We start from the raw sequence: 22,062 nt of genomic DNA, 5'->3' as shown, positions 1-22,062 counted from the left end.
TAGAGGATTACAGCGATAGATGTGAATTATGTGGTTGTGGTTGAATATCAAGATCTCCATTTTATTTTAAATCCCAACGGAACCTACCAATATATATATATATATATATATATATATATATATATATATATATATATATATATATATAATGCATAAACATAAAAGAAACCCTAAAATATAAAAAAATAGTTTGAGATATCTATTTTTTTCTCTCCACATGGTTAAAAATCACAAGTTTTTATTTAAATTCACTGAAAATATGATTAATATTTGTTTTTTTAAAAAAATTCAATTTTATTTCCAACAAAATGGTATAAAAAGTTTTTTTTTTTTTTTTTTTTTGGTATTTCTATTGATTTTCTAGGTTTTAGGGTTTCCAAAGGTTTATTCATTATATATATACCTTAAAAAGTATTTACCATATTTTGCTGAATTTTAAGAGACGTTATCTAATATATACAATCTGTTTATGCCTACTAATGAAACAGAAACAGATGTACAAGTTAAAATTCATAAGTTGAAAATATGTTACGTTCTCCTTATCTCGCCTGTTTCCATCATCACCCCACAATCTTCGCCCTAATCTTCGTTCACCCCTTATTTGAATTGAATCTCTTCAAGAATCACTTTAAAAACCCAAGCACCCACACTCACTTCTCATATTATTTTGATTTCACTCGCTTTTTCTAAGAAGGCATAGGCATCGCTTGTGACAATATTTCGCCATCACCATTGGTTTGCCCCTTCCCCACCGTTACCTGTTTGATAGGGTTCACCATCCCCACCTCCTTCAACATTCCCATCACTATCGCACCACTCACAACCGCTGATCCACTCATCGCACTTCTAAAAAACCTAGAACCAATAGTGCCTAACGCCACCATCACATAAAAACCCCACCACCATCGCCGCTCTCTATCCCTGCATGCTCCACCAAACAATTTGTGATGTCTACACCAGCATAGAATCTCACCAGTGACGTTGAAGGGTTCATTTCCACTTCCTACTATCTTTATCACCATTTTTTGCTACCGCCGGACCTCACACTTCACATCTGACCCTACCCCCACCTCTCACCGACGTTCTATGGTCCTTTGTTATAAGGGTTCATTTAAACTTCCAGGTAACATTTTTGAACTATAGACACTTTTATTTCAAAAAAAAAATTGATTCTTTTATAGCTTCTTATGGATGTGGTGGTGCTTTGAATGTTAAGAAAGACACTCTCCAAGAAGAAGTAGAAATAGTATCTGTTAATATTTATTTTTTCACTCATCTTCATCTTCTAGGTCTATAATGTATCTTCAAATGTGTGTGTGTTGTGTTAAAAAGGTATTTGACATTTACACCACCCAAAGACTGGATCCAATATTTTTTTCCTGGATTCTACTCTCACACTGCCTTTTTTTTTCTATTTCAAATTTTAAATCCACAGAATGAACTCCCCTTCCTCCTTTACCCTATCTTTTTTTTTTTATCTCTGATCCTAGACAAAAGCAACTGAAAATGGGTAGTTGTGGTTGTGAACGGTTGTAAATTAGAAATGGAATCTAAAATGAGGAGATGATGGTGATTTTGTGAAGTGGTAAGCATATTTTCATAGATTTTTATTTAATTTTGTGCATGTTTAGTGATATTTTAAGTTTCACATGTCAATTAAGTGAATGTTTCAAACTATTGTGAATGTATAGTTGTAATTGGGGCACATGGGGCTAGAAATTTTTTTTCATGATCTAATTTAATTTATTTTCTCCGTAGGAGACTTTTTCTGTTTTGTTTTATGTTATGGAAAAATCCCATAATTTGTAAAAGATGAAAGCCTTCTACCTATTTAAATGTATGAAAGGAAGATTTTTCTTAATTAATAATAGTGAAGGTAAATGTAAAGAATGATTGTGAGACTAAATGCAGAGATGTGGAGTAAGGAAGCTCTGATGACCAATCAACACAGAAAACCTAACAAAAAAACCATCATTGTTCTTGGTTCCAGGTTATTTCGAGTTCTAACATGTTTGGTATTTATGTGTTTACCTTTTTAATCATTTATCATTTTTGGTTCCCACTGTTTATGGTTTTTTTTTTTAAATGGAGAAACGAATTTGTCAAGAAAATATAGAAGATAGAAGTGATGCAAGGTGGGAATGAAAGTTGGAATATAAAGACTCTTGTAGGTGTGTGTTAACTGGGATAAAATGCAAAAAATAATTGTATTTTTCAATTTCTATCTTGAATGGTCTTTTTAAGAGGTGTATGTATGTGTGTATCTATAGGATAAGAAGAAGGTGGGCATTGTAAATATGGGCTATTTTCTAGGGAATTTGCTCATAGGTGCGATAAAGGAAATAAGGTAAAAATCAATTAAAGAGGCTATTGTGTTGTTTGTTAAGGTATATTTACCATTTTACTTTAAAAAAAAGTCGGTTAAATACTTAAATCTCATATTTCTGAAAGTTAGGCAAAAAGCTCTCATTTTTGTTCTGACTTTCATATAATAGAGTAAATTACAAATATTTTGAAATAATGATTTTGAACAAATTTGTAAATAAGTTTATCTGCGTCTAAAGCAAACAAAAAAAGTGACCCCTTAAAATAGACCTTTGAAGAAACCTAGCCGCTTGGCAACATGTAATACTTAAATCTCATATTTCTGAAAGTTAGGCAAAAAGCTCTCATTTTTGTTCTGACTTTCATATAATAGAGTAAATTACAAATATTTTGAAATAATGATTTTGAACAAATTTGTAAATAAGTTTATCTGCGTCTAAAGCAAACAAAAAAAGTGACCCCTTAAAATAGACCTTCGAAGAAACCTAGCCACTTGGCAACATGTAATCAACTATCATGTTCACATCTTTTGTAACAACACTGAAATTATTTTGGTTCCATCTAGCATTATATGCTCAAGTTTTGTTGTAGGTGTTGCCCTTCTAGAAAGAAAATCGGTTTTCAAGTACAACTTTGTAAAATATAAACATAATTTTCATTTGTTTATGCCAAATTATACAATGATGTTTTATATTGTTTTCAATTTTATGTAGAGGTGTGGTCGGTCTGTGAAACTATTGAGGGAATGAAGGCATAGGATGATGCTAGATGGTAATGGGGAATAGAAGGAAAAGCTCCGGAAGAAAGCACACTTCAACTCTAGCAATGAGGATTTCAAAAAAAAAAAAAACTACACCCTATTGGTAAATTCCTTCATTAATTTTGAATTTCTTTCAGTTTGGAATTTGTGGTTTTTGAATTTCAAATGGTTGTTTAGTAATTTCAACTTGGCTTTTATTCTTTTTATCTTCCTACCATATTAAATGTTGATATGTGTCACATTTAATTACACATTTAATGAATTTGATAATATTTTAGTCCACTTGTCACCATTTAATGTGGGTAGGAGGATGGTAGGAATAAAAGGTAGGAGGATATTTAATTTCTCAAATATAAAATTGTTGTTTTTATTTGTATTGTGGAAGTAGTTCATTTGTGTTTCAGTAATACAGTTTTAAGAAATAGAAAGACATTATCATTACAACACCAAGTTCAAGTAGTGGCTTCATTTGTGTTGCAGTAATGTAGTTTTGATGTTATACAGTCAATGTTATATGATGTCTCTTCAACCATTTCTTTGCTCATAAATATTAAAGACGGACCTCATTATGATTCTCAACTCTAAAAGGTATGTTACATAATAAAATATATTGCTTTTGAGTTTTGAGCATATCATATAAATTTTCAGATTTCTTGAAAGATTAGTGAGTACACATGATGTAGGTGATAAATTTTACAGGGGTTGCTGATGGGGGCAGGGGCAGGTGAATTTTGTCTAAATCATTAGGTATATAAAATTGTGCCAATTGTGCCAATTGTCAAATTCATGTCCACACCCTCAAACTAATATTCACATTTCATTAAAGGCCCAAAAAAAAAGATTGTATCTTCTTTGTTAAGAGTTTGACTTTCAGTAATGGCTTCATGACTCCTAGCAATCTCAGACTCCAACTTCTCATTTCATCAAAACCCCAATTCAATTCACCTCTCAAATTATCTAATCGGTCTCAATTAAGTATACCCACATCCAGATTTTCTTCATCAATTTGTGGGTTCTTCATCTCATAAACAAAACATAAATGTTAAAAAATCAAACAGCAAGCAAGAACATAACATCAAAAATCGGAATTGAATTGGAACATAACAATAAAAATCAGAACTTTAAACAACAACAAAACAGCAAACAACAACATCATAGCAACATAACAACAATATTCAGTTATAAACCAAGATTATAACAACATAACAACAACATAACAACAATTGTTTCAGCAAATAAGAAGAAAGAACAAAGGAAGTGATTAGAAGGAGGAAAAATGTAGAAGCTTACCTGACGAGAGAAGATGAAGGACGATTCAATCGGTGGGAGAGGAAGAGGTTTCTGCCGACGCTGAAAGAAGAAGAAAGAAAGAATGAAGGAGGCACCGAAAGAAGAAGAAAGAATGGAGGCGCTGCTGGAAGAGAAGAAAGAATGGGAACGTTAGGTCACAAGGGTAATTTTGGAAACGGCATATGCCTTTCTCACTCATCAAGTTTTTATCTACTAACCCACTCTGACTTGACTCGGTCAAACACTTATCAAACACAGCCTTAAGTGCCACCCTATCCATCTTCTACTTCCGACCGCTGCTATCTGGTCAGGTTCAATCACCACCGCTTCATCCTCTGCCGACGAAGCTGAGAAGCCCCGGATCCGACGTCGTAGTCGGGAAAGATGCGACGAGCAAGGTTACAAGGACTGTTGCTTGCCGACTGTCGTTCAGAGTGGAGCTCGACCACCATGTTGAGCTCTCATCTTCCACCTTTTGTGTCGCCGATACGTGATTCTCCAGCCACCATCATAGAGCCTCAGCTTTCTGCCGCCGTTCACGACTCTCTAGAGCCACGACCATCCCATCAGCCGGTGAGGGCGCTCACCGCTACTGTTTCATTGCCAGCCGACCACTAGAACCACTGCCATGACTCCTTTGAAGACAAGTGTTGTCGGTTCGTGGGGTTTTCTGTCACTAGAGCGTGACTGCTTGACTGAGAACCAATGAAGTCACCGCCACCACCGCGAGGTGGTGGCTGCCATCCCAAACTCATGGTTGTCATCGCGAAATGTTGCCTACCGCCGTTGCTGTCAATGTCGCTGCTTCCGCTAAGGTGCTGCTGCCGTCGCCACCTAACACAGGTGGGTGTTGGGTCATCTTTCCAAGCAAAAAAACACATGTGTGTGTGTGTTCTGGTTATTGTGTGTGATCATATTTGGTAGGAAATTGTGAGAAAGGCCACCACCACCACCGTGAGGTGGTGGCTGCCACCATCTGTTGCCGGCCGCCACAAGTGGTTGTGTGTATGTTTATTTCCCTTTTTTGGTGTGTTTATTTTGAGTTGTAAAATGTAATTCAAAAATGGAATAATAAAAGAAATTGAAAACCACCACCTCGGGGTGGTGGCTGCCGCCACTGACCGCCGTGTCGGGTGGCGGTGTGCTTTGATGGTGTTTTGACTCGTTTGGATGTTTAGACAAAGTGACTAATAAACCTTAATAGGCCCAATGAGGACTAATGGGCTTAATAAACCCTAATGGGCCCAATGAAGCTTAATGGACCTAAAGCCCAAACGGATGACTAATGGGCCTAGTGAAACCTTAATTGATCAAAAGACATATCAATTGGGTGTATTGGGCTAAGATGGGGTTGGAAACCCTAATTAGGGTTTAGAAAACCCTAATATTAGATTTATAGGCTTGGACTTATTGGGACCCACTTTTGGTCCATTAGAATGGAATTGTGTGATTAAGCCTAATTACACCATATGACTTATTTAGAAGAATGATGGACTTAATAGATTAAGTCCTTAATGGGTTAAGTGAAACACTTAACCCTAAACGTCATTTTATGTGAAAACCTTAATTTCACTTGGGTTTATTGTTGGGCCTTTTATTGGGTCTTGATGATTGGATTATTAATGGGCCATCCAAGATCAAGCAAATTGATTAGAATAATTAATGGGCTTTGGGGTAAGGCCCACGCAAGGAGTTGGGCCCAATTTGGAAAATTGGGCCATAGATGGGCCATAGTTTGGGCCTTTATGATTATGTGATATTGGGCCATTAGAATGTTGAATGTTGGACTGGACTAAATGGTTGGTCCTTATGGTAAGACCTTATAAAGGTTTGGGCCCAATTTGAAAAATTAGGCCGTGTGTTGGACTTTGACTCATAGTTAACTGTGAGGCCTTTGGATTGGGCCTTGGGCTTGAATAAAGCTAAGTTAGGGTAAAGTAGTATTTACCCCCAAGTATGTATTTATTGTTATGTGTTGGAACCTAATTATTAATTGGGTGATGTTTTGATATTGACAATTCGGGAATCTGTCATCCAACAGTTGGGGGTTATGTCTTCGGGACTTCAGCAGTGTGAGGTGAATTACCTTCCAATAGAAGTGGGTCTAAGGCCACAATGCCGACCCACTAGTAGTTGTATGATAGATGATTGTCTTTGTGATAATCATCTAGGTTTGCTACTACCTGATATGTTTTATGTGTAATGATGTTATGTGATAGTGACAGTAGGGGGAATAGTCCCCGGTTACCGGTCGATATGGCCGAAGGGGTAGTTTAGTACCTAGCTATACTAGAAAGATTATGATATGTGATATGATAATATGTGGTAGTAGTATGGGTGAAATATCCAAAGTTCGGTTGTCAGGACTGACAGGTAGGTCAGCACCCCATAATGGATTGACATGGGTATGTCAGCACCCCAGAATGGCTTGACACGGGTATGTCAGCACCTAGAATAGCTTGACATGGGTAGGTCGGCACCCCAGAACAGTCGGACCGGGTAGGGCGGGCACCCCAGAATTGCCCGACAGTATGTATGCTATGTGGTATGATGGGGGAACTCACTAAGTTTTGTGCTTATGGTTTTCAGTTTTGGTTTCAGGTACTTCGTTTTCAAAGGAAAGGAGCCGGCTTGATCGTAATGCACCACACCATGTTTTCCGCACACAAGATCTTTGGGGATTACACTCTGATATGGTTTTATGATACTATGTTTTGGTTATTGACACTTTGGTCTTAACATGAGATATTATTATGAATGTTTTTATACTAATGGTTTTATGTAATAACTTAATTAAAACGAATTTTTTGGCCTGTATTTTTGGGATGTTATAGAAAATTTATAGACATTTAAGTTTCTTTATTATCTTTATTATATTTTTTTATAATTTAATAACAAATCCAAAAAAACCTCAATTTGTCAAGTGGACTTAAATGAAATTGAAAAAAATTATAAAAATGTCATGTGACATATTAAATTAGGTGCTGACATGTGACAAAAAACATTCATTTATTAGGTACTAGTTGTGAGACCCATGTATTACATGCATTGATTTAAAAACAAAAATTAAATATAAATGTCAAAATATTTGAGAACTTTGAATTTATAAGAAAATAAAAAAATAATGAACTGTTATAATGGAAATGCTTTTTATCTTTTAACTTTAAAAAAATAAACAAAAGAAACTAATAAACTTTAATTTTGAGAATTTTGAAATTAAAATGTAAGTTCATTAATAACATTGATATACATTTATTACTACATTTATTACAATTATTACATTAAAATATTATATATCTGGAATTAAAAAAAATGCAAAAACTTATAAAATGACATGTGGAAAAAAACTAATTCAAAATAACCACAAAATGACATTTGACAAATTAAATGAGAGTGTGACAAGTGACAAAAAAAACTTTCATTTATTAGAGTAGATTTCAACTCCAAAATGAATATTTATTTGTCAAATAAAAAATTTTAAAAAAATTATAAGTTGCATTTTCTATAAGAATCATATGTTGTTTGCAACAAAAAAAAAATTAATGCTTAGTTCACAAAGGAAATATCCTTTTTATGACATTTATTATTATCATTATTTCATAAAAAAAGTCAACTATTTCAAAAATGCATTTATTTCATGTATACTTTCTTTTAGACCCTATAAGAACTACCTCTCAAAAATCCTACACCATCTAACAACAAACCCATAAGAAGCACCATCTACCAACAAAGTCATAAGAAAGTTGAAATTATCCATAATTCACTGCAAATGGCTAATGTACCAATTTCTAATCACCACCTCCCTTCCTCTACCTGGTCTACTACTTTTGACAACAATAACCCCGATTACAATAGTCTCATAGAAGTTACATTTGCCCAAAAGTCCACTACACCAACCACTAACCCTAACTTGCTTGAAGCCCAAACACTTTCCTTTCCTCGTCGCCCTCGCTCAAGTCATAGACTTCCTGCTACCCGAAACAAATTTGAATTCATTTTTGAGGGCGAGGGGGAAGATGATTATAATAGAGAGATGTTGATTGCCAAACATGAGGTTAAAAGTCATATGATGGAGGTAAAGGTAAAATATGGGGCGATGGATGAGACTAAAAAGGAGTTGGAGGGGCTAAGTGTAATTTTTGTGAAAGGGGAGGAGGTTGACTTAAACTTTCTGGCGCGTGTAGCGGACGGCGCGTATGAGAGCGAATTGGCGAGTATGACGGAACGTATGTCGAGGGCACAGCTGATAGGGTTTATGGAGAGTTTACAAGGAGAGTGGTGTGGTCGCAGTGAGCGGAGGAAGGTGGTGGACGCCGCCGAATTCGTGAAAGCTCTGCCAATTGACTGGAAAATCGAGCTCGCTTTACGCCGCCGCGCTGGACTGCACTCTATTTACTGCCGGAGTTATGTCAGGTTGTGATCATCACTCTCCCCTCTTCTCACATTGTCTTTCGATTCGAAATTTCGGATCAACTTATATGCAATTTTTAGTTAGGTTTAAAATCCAGATGGATTATTTCTCTGTTTCCATTGAACAAATGTACGTGTTCTTTGAACACAGAATCAGTAAAAAACACCAACTGTACGGATTTTTCGCTGGTTCTGTAACTCGTAGATTCTTAGTCGATTCGTCCTCTATTTTGACTTCCGATTCAAGTTAGATTACATTGAATCAGAAATGGTTTTTGTTCATAAGAGGTATACAATTGCGAATAACAGTTTATCTCTAGGTTTCATTTCTGTTCATACGAACGCAATTTTCAACCTAGTTTCAAGTTAAAAGTTTGATTATTTCCTTCTAAAGCGATATTACTCAGTTCCTATAAAGATCCACATTGTTGATACCTGGTTCCTTCATGTCATCAGAAGAAACATAGGGCAAGTGCTCTGTTCTCAATCTCTCATAACATTCATGGCATTTTTAATCTTTTGAACTGGCTCACAAGTCACATCCATCTCTATTAGATGCTCATTTGAATCTTGAATGTCATGAATGCTTATACACAATATCTGGATTTTAGGGTTTCAATTCGTTTCTTGATCATAATTAGTCAAACTTTGAGAGTTTGTTTACTGACTGTGTTTTCAAACCCTAGCATATGGTTTTTCCTTAAAAAGACTTCATTTTTGTCCAAACTCAAGTAACATAATTAGAGTAATTCGATTATTTCCATCTATACATTTACGTGTTCTTGAAGAATCCCCTCATAATTATCCCTAATGATGCTGTTTCCTTAATATCTTCAGCCCCTCAGGGGAACATTTTAAGTCATGCAAGGATGCTGCAATATATCTGAAAAATCAATCCCTAATAACAGATGCTCATTCTGAAGAAGGGCAAATGAGGGAAACAGAAAACGGTTGTCATACAGTTCCCACATTTGTAAGTACAAAATACCTCAAATCACTGTTATTGAAATCATCTTTCTGAAAAAATTAAAATAATATGGTTTTTGAATGTATAGGAGGTGAATGGAGTTGAAGATTCATCTGTTGTTGAGGTTGAGGAAGATGTTGACTGGTCAACAACCGGTGAACTCTATGATGTTAAAGTTTCAACTCTTATTGAATGCTCTCCTTGTGGAATAGTGTTTCAAGATATGCGTGAGTTGGAGCGACACCTGGCGACTTTTCACAAGGAAACCACTCGAAGATTTGATCTTCCAAGTGGGACCCGTGCTTTTGAAAAAGTAAGTTAATTTTTGTTGTTGTTGTTGTTGTTGTTCCAACTAATATGAATGTTTTGATGGGCATGAATGGGTCCACATCAGCATGCTGACATGGATCTTGGCAATGAAGAACAAGAAGAGGTTGAAATCATCAATGAAAGGTTCAAAACACATTGTACATGGTGCAACAAAGAGTTCATATGTGAGCCGGTTGATACGGAAACTATGGAAGATGCAAGTGGCTTCATGTGTCAACCATGCAAAGATAAACTATGTGGAGCCTTTGAAAGGAGTTTGTTAAAGTGTTATAAAGATTAGCTTTGGTTTTGAGATAGTTTTTAGTTACAAATTTGAGGTGATTTTTAGGTTTTGAGAAGAGGAAAATTTATGTTGTTTTTTTTTTCTTTTAGTTATGTTGAATTCAAATCTTACATTTGTATATTGTTCTATTGATTCTCAAGGTTTTGTGTCAATAAGTTGGTGGCTAAAAGTTCATTTTCATATTTTTATGTAAACAAGAATGTGAAATCTTTGATATATGGACCCGATATCACTTTTGTCCATAATCTATAATGATATATTGGTGATAAGATATTTTAAAATGAAGTTAGATCCAGAATACAACATTCTTCATCTTTGGGATGAATTGTTCTTATAAAAAATTAATACATAATAATATAATATTTCTACGATACTTGTTATAGATGCATTAGTATATATAGTTTAATGGAAAAGTTGAGTGATGTGAATAATTAGTTGACTTTCAATATCGGTGAACACGTTGAGATTTTTGGCTGAAACTAGACCAAAAACCGCAATTTTCGGTTTTTGAAGTTAGAAACCGATTACAATCTTTTATTTTATTTTATTTTATTTTTTAACCGAGGTAAGATTCTTTGATTTTTTTTATGATATTAGTCCATGTACAACTTTAAATTATTGTCATAAATAGTTCCTCGACAAAAGCTTTGACGTATGCATATAATGGTTCTTGAACAAGAACTCTTCGTTATTTATAGAAACTAGTAAAAAGCCCCCACGCTATTGACGCGAGTTCGAATAAGTTGAGCAAAATTTATGGAAACTTGATTGAAATTTGTCAATGTCATGGCGTTTCTAAAATGTTAATAATGCAAACATATTTTTATATAACATTCTTAAGAGACATACTATATCCATGTTGGAAGTTGGAAGGGTAACATGCATTACCTTCCTACATAACTAAAACTTGAAGAAAGAGTTTACCAAAAAACATTAAGAAATGAGAAAATTACAAAAAGGGACTTGAGCCTTTTGATTCTATCATGTTAAATCCAAAAATCTATAAATTGATCATTTTACCTATAAAAATCGAAACCGAAAGAAAAAATTTATCTACACAAACAAAACACTACAAAAAAATGATATAAGTAGTTTTGTATAGGGGTCAAATTTGCCAAAATAAAAAATCTTACACATATTGGCTGTTTTTGAAAAAAAATTACACGGACCATTTCTATAAATTAAAAAATTATAAGGACTAAATCTGTCAAAATAAGAAATCTTACACATATTGACTGTTTTTTAAAAAAAATTACACGGACCATTTCTATAAATTAAAAAATTATAAGGACTAAATCTACCAAAATATAAAACCTTTGTTGTAGGGACTAAATTGATCAAAATGTATGACCTTTGTTGCAGGGACTAAATCTGCCAAAAATACAAACCTTTGTTGCATGGACTAAATTTGACTTGAGCTTGAATATAGATATTTGGAAGTTCTTCAATGTCTTTGATGCTTTTTGGTTTTGTGAAAACAATAATAGCCCCATCCTAACCCTAAAGGTGCAAGAATAAGTAAGACCAAGTACTCAAAGCATGATGGTACATATTGTTTCGTTGGGTCCTCAATTGAAAAATCGTATGCTTGAGCAAAAAACCTTCATTTTTCAAACTTGGGTATTTCTAGGGGTGTCAATTTATGACATGGCACGACAAAAATACACGACACGAAACGATATCGGGACAAAATCAAAATTCGAATTTGTTTTCGTGTCGTATTCGTGTTAAGTATAAAAAACACGATGTCGTGTCGTGTCGTGGTCGTGTTTACAAATCCACACGAAATTGACACGATTGAGCATGTGTTTATCGTGTTTTTCGTGTTTATCGTGTTATATGATTAAATATGAATTAAATAAAACAATAGTTATGTAATATTATCTTTGTCGTGTCGTGTCATGTTGTCGTTTTTTAATTGGTTCGTTTTCGTGTTAGTTAAAAAAAAAACACGACATCGTGTCGTGTCGTGTTCGTGTTACAAAAAAAATTGTCGTGTCAGACAAAAACACGACACGACGGCCCAATTTGATAGACCTAGGTATTTCATATAACAGTTTTTAAATATATATAAAATTTCCAAAACGGCTTAGCATCTGTCACACCCCTAAACCGGAACGGCGAAAACGTTCGGGGGCGAATGACGTCATGTACAATATCACAACAATTGCATAATAGTAATCAAAGTACAATAACCATGATATTAATAATGTACAGTTTTACATTTGTGTTCAAATCAATGTATACTTGACACCAAAATGTATAGCAAAAACTAAAAGACGTGACACTACAAAGCCCTGTCTTCTCAAAACCGTGAGTACCTGTTTACTGATTTCCTAAGAATACAAGTAGTTTTGAAAAGAGTGTCAACAATTCAGTTGGTAAGTTCATAAACATGTTTGTAATTGAAATCTGTCTTTTGTTCCTTGAAAATGTAAGTATGTTCTTCCAGAAAATCCTATATTTTCTATTGTAAATGTGTTGTAGTCTTAATACCCTAAGACCAAAACGTGTAAATGTTGTTGTACTCTGAAATAGTATGATGTTGTTTTAATCCACATAAAAGCATAAAATAAATGTTCCCTGAAATGTAAGTTTCTCTGTATTAAGAAATTAGTATACTGTGGTTGTACTTGTATGAAATTTTGTGATTGTATGTGCCTGGATCCACCAACTGTACTGTAAAATACTATATTGTAGCTTTATTATATAATAAAACTATGTGAAGTTGTTTACTTATTCGTACACTAATCGTATTGTTCAATACCCAATTGTGAGTTATTATAATCATGCTTGATGACCTAAGATGACCTAAATACGACGTTCTTCAGGCGTCAGAATCGGTACGACATTTGTCACCCTAGGCCTGCCGGCCTAACTGTAGCTAACATATAAGGCATGGGCTTGTTAGTCTCGTATAGATCTATACACAAGTGTTACGCTCCCCCTCCATGAGACTCTGGTTATAATTTCAGGGCTTTCGTTAGTACTTAGATAAGTACTTGAAATGTGTCTCACAAAGCTATATTGAAGGTTACATGTAGAATAATGAAAAGTCCTTTTTGTAATAAATAACTGTATGTATATCTCAAAAACTATATTTATTATAGTTTATATGTTTGTTTTCCGTATTGCATCTCGAACTCGGTAAAATGATATGTATGTTCCATAAACTATACCTATTATAGTTTATAGTGTGTGTTCTATTGAAATGAAAACCTTTGTATTATTAATGACTTTGAAAGTTTGATGCCGTAAACCCTTGATAAATATATTTCATGAAATTTAACATTTATGTCCAAATGGTAGTAAAATAGATTGCAAAAATATTGTTTTTGTTTAACATGTTCAAATAGTTTTATACGTATATCATACATACTTATAAAACTAGCATTTTTTTCTTAAATATCATGCATTTGAAACCCCCTTTTTCAATTTTCTTTCACCACATTCATTTGAAACTCCCATGACTTTTCAATTTCTTTACAATAATATTATAAATAAGTTAAATAATTTTCTATAAACAAGAAATGATGTTTTATTACAATGTCTTCATCCCACATCGATGGTGAGAGTAAACAAGAGATTGTTTCCACTTCTATAAATAGGAAAGGTTGTGAAATGTTTCAAAGGGACCAAACCATGAGAACTTCCTCATGCCTACCTTTGTAGGATTTTGAAGGTATTATTTGGTGAGATTGTCTATATTGGCAAGTGTCCAGTTAACTTTTAGAATTCCAAAAATGGTTTTGAACCGAATTTTTTCAGGTTTAAATCGTGTTTCAGTTAGAAAAAAATTATGTAGTTGGGTATATTGAGTTGAACCGGAGCTGGATCAATTTGGACCGATAAAGGAATCATTTTCCTTTCACAACAAATATTTGAAACTCCCATGATTTTTCAAATTATTTTTAATAATATTATAAATAAGTTACATAATTTTATATAAATATAAAAAAACATCTACCTAAACCTAAAATTATAACAGTTTGAAAAATCACTTTGATTCAAAAGCACGAAATATATACAAACCGGGCTTCACTAGAAAAAAAATAATGTAGTTTGGTATATTTAGTTGAATCGGTCCGAGTTTGATCTATTTTGACCATAAAAGAAGCATTTTCCTTTCACTACATACATTTGAAACTCTCATGATTTTTCAAATTGTTTCCAATGATATTTTAAAAAAGTTACACAATGTTATATAAATATAAAAAAACACCTACCTAAAAATAAAATTATAATTGTTTGAAAATTCGATTTGATCAAAAGCACGAAATATATACGCCGATTATATTTTATAAATGAATTTTTTTATAATGAAATTTTGAATCTTGAAAATACATATAAACAAGCTTTCTATATTAAGTACCTAACTGAATTTATGATTTTAGAATTAAACAAAAAGTTATTTAACAAGAACTTACTTTTTTGGATAGCAACTTACGAGATTATAGAAAAATGGAACTATTGAACAATAAAGAAAGGGTAAACAAGAGAAAGGGTGTTTTACTAAATAAGTTGAATAATGTTTTATTAACAAGAAAACGTGTTTCTATTACAATGTCTTCATCCCACATCGATGATGAGAGTAAACAAGAGAACGTTTCCTCTTCTATAAATAGGAAAGGTTGTGAATTGTTTCAATGGGACCAAACCATGAGAACTTCCTTATGCCTACCTTTTTAGGATGTTCAGTGTATTCTTTGGTGAGATTGTCTTTATTGGCAACTGTCCATTTAAGTTTTAGAATCCCGAAAATGGTTTTGAACAAGATTTTTTTTAGGTTCAAACAAAGTTTCCGTTGAAAAACCGTTATGTAGTTTGGTATATTGAGTTGAATCAGTCTGAGTTTGATCAATTTGGACCAATAAAGGAATCATTTTCCTTTCAGCACATACATTTGAAACTCCAATGATTTTTCAAATTTTTTCTAATAATATTATAAATAAGTTACCTAAACATAATTATAATTGTTTGAAAAATAAATTTGATTCAAAAACACAAAATATATACAAACCGGGTTTCAATAGAAAAAATGTTATGTGGTTTGATATATTAAGCTGAATCGGTCTGAGTTTGATCAATTTGGACCGATAAATGAAACATTTTCCTTTCAACACATACATTTGAAACTCACATGATTATTCAAATTGTTTATAATAATATTATAAGTTACATAATGTTATATAAATATAAAAAAATCTACCTAAACATAAAATTATAATTGTTTGAAAAATCACTTTGATTCCAAAGCACGAAATATATACTCGATTATATTTTATAAATGAATTCATTTTACAATGACATTTTGAATCATGAAAATACATATACACAAACTTTCTATATTAAATACCTAACTGAATTTATGATTTTAGGATTTAACAAAAAGTTATTCAATAAAAACTTGATTTTTTATAGCAACTTACGAGATTACTGAAAAATGGAACTATTGAACAATAAATTTTCTGGATAACGTTTTATTTTTATTATTTAATATTTTATTTAACAAAATGAAGTTATTGGCAAATAAAGAAATGAGTTTAATTAAAATGTCTTCATACCACATTGATTGTGAGAGTAAATAAGAGAATGTATTTTTCTTTATAAATAGGAAAGATTGTGAAATATTTTAAAGGGACTAAGCCATAAGATCTTCCTTGCATCTAACTTTGTAGGACCTTGAGTGTATTCTTTGGTGAGAATGTCTTTGTCGACAAGTGACCAATTAAATTTCAGAATTTCAAAAATGATTTTGGATCGTATCTTTTAGATTTGGATCGAGTTTAATAAGGATCCGAGTGTCTTCTGGCTGATTTAGGCAAACTCACTTCCATTGGAGGCCTAGTTTAAGTAACATGCCGATTATTTGATTGTGTTAGCCAAGTTTTACAACCCTGTATGTAATACAATTTAAAGTTTTAACCTTATAAAAGACGTCACTATTATCATATGTTCTACATAATTATGGTAATATTTATGATACAAAACATTTTTTTTTTTACTATTTAAGATAAAAAGTTGGCTCTATTATCATATGTTGTACACAATGATAAAATTTAAGATAGATAAAAAGATGTCTCTGTTATCGTATTTTCTACATAATGGTAATATTTAATATAAACGTTTTAATTTAATATGAAATTATTATTTAATAGATAACAATAATGATTTATTTATTTTTAAATTTTTTTTCTATTTTAATCATATAACTATGTATATGCAAAACAACTTCAAGTTCCAACTTTATCACTTATAATATAGTTAATATAATAACAATACTAAAAATCATTTTTTATATTTTTTATGAAATTATTATTTAATTGTTAATAACAATGATTTAGTTATTTTTAATATAAAATATTTTTTTATATCCCACGCAACGCGAGGGCATTCGCCTAGTATATATATATATATATATATATATATATATAATATAATATAATATAATATAATATAATATAATACTTATATAATTACAATTAAAAAGACAGTCGAATAAATGATTATACCATAATATAATATAATACTTATATAATTACAATTAAAAAGACAGTCGAATAAATGATTATACCATAAGCCTACAACCAAATAGGGAACAAGAAATAAAGCAAAATCATCATTCTAAGCATGTTGAATCTTAATTATATAATTTATATGTATGTAAGTATATATTTTTAGTAACGACAACGATTGGTACTATTTGAAATAATTTAAATATTAACACAAGATTTCTTGAGTTTTGCTTGTATCCCCCCCCCTAAAACAATGAAATATTGTGAAAACGTAGGGATATGAACTCACCTCGGGTGTGTGTTCTTGGTTGGGTATGATAGGGTTGCGATGATCCTCGGGTTAAAACACGTGTAAATAAACGTATCCTAATAATATTTAACACATAATAGTGTGTGAATTTGGTGTTCTAATAACACAAGTGTTTCATAAAACACTAAATAATATGCAGAGAACTTACAATCAAATATGGAAGATCTTGATCACTGGGAATATATGAAAGTGAATTTGAGAGAAAAGAGGTTTGATATTTGAGAGAAATTGTGGAAGATTTCGTTCACTATAAGTGTTAAATGATCCCATTTTGTATCTTACATAGGAAGGGAAAGATCGGTGGTTGAGGTGATGTTTACGTTGGTAAATGGAATTATCACATTGGGAAGTTAAATTAAGTAAAATATCTAGATATTAAGGGGGATTTCGGCCAAGATAAGGTTGATTTCGGTCCTAGCATGACCAAAATCACCTTGGACGCCCCACAATTGAATGATTTCGGTCTTAGTGGAAGAACCAAAATCGAAAACACAACTTGCTCCATGATGCTCAAAACCGAAAACACCCTTGTTCCTGGATGCTTAAAACCGAAAACACCATTGATCCTAGATTCCCAAAACCGAAATCTCATATGTAAGGTGTTTAATTTGGATTTTAACTTAACCTTTTTACATATGTTGTCTCATATTCTCCTATTTCAACATGGTATTTAGTATATATAAACATATCAACCTATATAAACATATATATGCATGGTTTTCAATATAAGTATATATAACTTATATAAGTATGATTTTTAAAGTATGCTCATACAATAACTTATATAAACATGCTATCATGGCATTCAAAGTTCTTATTGTATCAATGTTATGGTGTTAATTCACTTGTACCCAGTTGTAGTTTAGACTTCTATTTGAACAAGTATGACTTACATTGACTTGAAATAACGGGTTGTTATAGCATCCCACAAAATCAACATTATATATATATATATATATATATATATATATATATATATATATATATATATATATATGACTCGATGTATGAAACTCCAATCATTTTCCATCTTGATGAGTTACATTCAAGACATAGAAAAGCTACTAACTCATCACAAATTTCATAGAACCAAACCATGAGAGAACAATACCAATATATGAGTTTAAGATAACAGTACATTCATCCCAAATAAAAAGATAAAAGGAAAAATAATAGAAAATTATCACAACCATAAAAACAAAAAATTCAAAAGAGGATCTCACTAAGGTTTACTGTAGAGGTGGCTGTGGCAGATATCATGGGTATGGTGGAGGATACCCAAAGATCGACCCAACTAAATCATCAAATCGAACGGTGTCTACTGTAGCTAGTGGTGGATGATAGTGCTCGTACTCCGATGGTGATTGATAGTCACTCGGGTCCCCAGATCGGTAGAAAACCGATGCTGGTGCTCGAGATCATTGTGGTAGATCAATGTCCATCAGGTCATGTTGTACACGATTTCGTCTGTAGGTCGCATATGTATAGTACTCGTGCTGGTACAACTGACGAGTAGCAACACTATAAGTGTTATCAACTATAATAACAACATGTCGCATCTTCTTAGTAAGATTAACTAGTGTCGTGTCGACACCCTCCATCTATATATCTGTTCTCCCCATCCAAGCCCGCAGATTTGGGTTGAGCCTTCGTTGTGCATCTCGGGATGGTTTTACTCGAGCTTTAGTGATAATTCGACGCATACATGTGGCTGGACCAATTCCCTTCAAGTCTGCTATGGTCCATCCAATTTCCCCCTTGTACTTGGAAAACACCATCAGTTTCCTCCATGGAATCCATTTTACAATTAACTTGTGCATTTATTGTTGCAAAAAACGGGCGACCCAAAATAATAAAAGGCTGAATTTCTTTATAGGTGCTTTCGGTGTCAAGCATAAGAAAATCTACTGGACAATAGAAATATTCCACTTTAATTATGACATTAAATGATATACCCGGGGAATTTTTTTGGCTTATCGTCCAATCGTAAAAATGATATTAATTTGTTCCAAAGTCCCTAAGTCGTGTTGATCAAAAAAATTTCCCGGAAGTATATTAGTACTAGCTCCAAGATCAACTAGCGCCTTTTTGATATTAATGTTACCTAAGGTAACAGAAATTAAAGGTGCCCCGGGATCCTTAAGCTTGGGTGGAAGTTTATTTGATATTATAGAACTCGCATGCTCGGTTAAATTAACCTTTTTAGGGAGGTGTGCTTGGAGTTTGAGTTTTTGAACACACAAATCCTTCAATTTTTTTTTTGCATATGAAGGCACATCTTTAAATAGATCCCACATGTCTTCCATTTTCGGCCCTCGCTTCCCAAAAGGGAAGGATGTCAGTTTCTCTAAAGCTGAAGGGTATGGTACGATATTAACCTCCATACCATGCTCCCTAACTTTAGAGTCATATTTACCCTTAGCTATGTTTTGCTTTTCATATTTGAAACTTTTATCCAACTCTTCTTTTTCATCAAAAATGACTTCAGTGTCACTATCATTATCTACGGGATGAGCACTTACCTTGTTGTCAACCTTTTTTCTGATTACGCAAGGTGATTACCTCGCTCACTTGATGCTCTTTTCCGGGTATTTGAGTGTAGGATGGGTTGACTGTTGTGGTTCTTGTAACTTACCATCTTCTATTTTCCCAATTTGCTCTGCAAGTTGAGCAATCTGCTTCTCGATAGCAGTTATGGACTTGGAGTTAGTGTCGACTTTCTGATATGGTTGGGTTATGACCTCCAAGATTTTTTCCAACTTGTTACTATCAATTTCATCCTTCTTTGATGTTCCAACTTGGTTGAAGTTGGACTGTTGGAACAGTTTTGGCAGATTTTGGTTTTGGTAATTCCCTTGACGGTTGTTGTTGTTGAAATTCTCATTGTTGTTGTAGTTCCTGCCTTGGTTGTAGTTTCGATTGAATGATCGCTGACTATTTTGGAATTGACCATAGTCGTGCACTTGATTGATTCTCTCTTGACTTCTCATGCACTCATCGATGATGTGTCCTGAATCTCCACAACTTACACATATTTTTTGTCCCTGCAAAACAAACACACCTTTATCCTTGCCTAGAATAGAGAGTAGTAAGTCAAAATTTTTATTTAAAGAACTAATATTAGATTTGAATTCATTTTTCCCGTTTTTGTCTAGTCCAACTGAAGCAGCTGATGAAACCGGGGTGTCCCGTTTCTTAGCTGAGTAACTGGTTTTTGCACCATGACTCAACTGCTCCAAGAATTGCTAAACGTCTTCACTATCTTGTATCATAATAGTGCTGCCGGACGAGGCATTTATCATAGTTTGGTTTGTATTGTCGACTCCATCATAAAAGAAACATACAAGTTGCCAACGAGGAAATTCATGATGGGGGCATGAACGCAACAATTCCTTGAGGCGTTCAAATGCGTTATGATATTCTTCATTGGGTTTTTGTGAAAAATCTTGTATCGCTTTCCTTATTTCCATTGTTTTACTAGCAGGGTAAAACTCTTGCAAAAATTTAGTTTTTAATTGCTCCCAAGTAGTAATACTCTGGGGAGTAAGAGCGGTAAACCAATACTTAGATTTTTATTTTAAAATGAACATAAATGAGTGGAGTCTAAAGGGATCTCTATTAGTTCCTCGTGGAGTATTCGTGTTAGAAATTGCAAGGAAATCATAGAGGTGATTGTATGGATCATCATTTTTATGACCTCTAAAGACGGGTAAAACACTTATTAGTTGTGGTGTTACTTTCACATGGTGTTTATTTCCTTCCGCGAAGAGTATAGGTGAAGTATCATCATACTCTCTCGACTGAAAATGAGACACGACGTATTGTCGATTAGGTTACAGAAAATAAAGATGAGAGAATTGGTTACCTTCATTGTAGTACCCTCCATTTTCATTTTTGAATCCACCATTTGAATTCCTTCGGTATTCAATCCCAAAGCCTTGATTCCCGAACCCATCATTGTAGCCATTGTTGCTACCATTGTAGAAATTTTGGTTGTTCCAGTTATTGCTGTAATTTTCGTTTCCACCCCGATTGCCTTGATTCCGCCTATTACCACCATTGTGGTTCTGATTCCAACCATTTTCATTGTCACTTCCATCATCAAAATCCCAGTCATCCTCGTTACCGCCATTACCACCATTAACAAATTGAGGAGCAACATTTCTAGGATTTTGGTTCTAATTTCTACCATTACCACGGTTGTGGTTTCCTCCATGCCCGCATGTTTTGTGCCCAATCTCCTTCATTTCCACTATTTTGGACACTTTTGTTTCTGTTCGGTTGTGTTTGTACTGGTTAGATGATTGGTGCACCAACATTGTTGTTGTTCCCGTTGTTCCCATTATTGTTGTTTAGGAATTGAGGAACTACTGGTTGAACTAGTGGTGGAGGATTGTTAACTGCATCATCATTACCCTTGATCACATCTTCCACGACTACATTATCTACACTCATGATGTTGATTTTCCTTCTATCGATCCAATTTGAGCGAGCCATTCGTTCAATTTCTGGATCAAATGCAAGCGGTGAAGAGTGTCCACAATGTCTTGTATGCATGCACTGGTGTGCCTACATAACAAAAATAAACCAAAAGCGAACTGCAAATGAGAATTAAAAATGAAAATAAAATATTATAACTACTTAAATGCAATAGTTCAAGCACACAATCTCCTCTACACATTTCCGAACTACTGCTATAAACTCCAAAAAGCTGTTTATAGCCTCAAGAAAGCTCCATGAGCATGGTATAAGACACTCACTTGTTTTATGAAGTGTAATGGTTTTCAAAGAGGAATTATCTATCCATATTATTCCAAAGATCAAATGGGGAGCATCTCATGTTAGTCCAAATTTAATTCGATGACATCATCT

At 33.4% G+C, this 22,062-nt stretch overlaps 1 protein-coding gene, 1 long non-coding RNA gene and 1 other non-coding gene across 5 annotated transcripts; all 3 read left to right on the top strand.

The window, feature by feature from the left end:
- The first annotated feature begins 502 nt into the window (after positions 1 to 502).
- On the top strand, positions 503 to 7,181 carry LOC145064805 (uncharacterized). 3 transcript variants are annotated; one of them, XR_013688092.1, is made up of 6 exons: positions 503 to 1,123; positions 1,912 to 1,990; positions 2,092 to 2,171; positions 2,271 to 2,347; positions 3,039 to 3,188; positions 6,977 to 7,181. It is a non-coding gene; the product is annotated as an uncharacterized LOC145064805 (long non-coding RNA). The 3 variants fall into 3 exon arrangements; XR_013688091.1 differs by lacking the exon at positions 6,977 to 7,181 and adding exons at positions 3,590 to 3,673; positions 3,785 to 6,959 and having other exon boundaries at positions 1,912 to 2,171; XR_013688090.1 differs by having other exon boundaries at positions 1,912 to 2,171.
- Positions 7,182 to 8,590: 1,409 nt separating this feature from the next.
- Positions 8,591 to 10,520, top strand: LOC145060944 (uncharacterized). The gene is made up of 4 exons (XM_079008278.1): positions 8,591 to 8,788; positions 9,623 to 9,758; positions 9,841 to 10,065; positions 10,147 to 10,520. Exons 1-4 carry the CDS (start codon positions 8,592 to 8,594, stop codon positions 10,360 to 10,362), a joined length of 774 nt encoding a protein of 257 aa, XP_078864404.1. The 5' UTR covers position 8,591; the 3' UTR covers positions 10,363 to 10,520.
- Positions 10,521 to 20,550: 10,030 nt separating this feature from the next.
- LOC145065205 (small nucleolar RNA R71) lies at positions 20,551 to 20,657 on the top strand. The gene has a single exon (XR_013688351.1). It is a non-coding gene; the product is annotated as a small nucleolar RNA R71 (small nucleolar RNA).
- The last annotated feature ends 1,405 nt before the right edge of the window (positions 20,658 to 22,062 follow it).

Source organism: Lactuca serriola, chromosome 7, assembly GCF_051521515.1.
Source record: "Lactuca serriola cultivar US96UC23 chromosome 7, Lser_US96UC23_V15, whole genome shotgun sequence".
NCBI classification, from domain to species: domain Eukaryota; kingdom Viridiplantae; phylum Streptophyta; class Magnoliopsida; order Asterales; family Asteraceae; genus Lactuca; species Lactuca serriola.
This window is presented reverse-complemented; position numbering and strand designations above follow the sequence as displayed.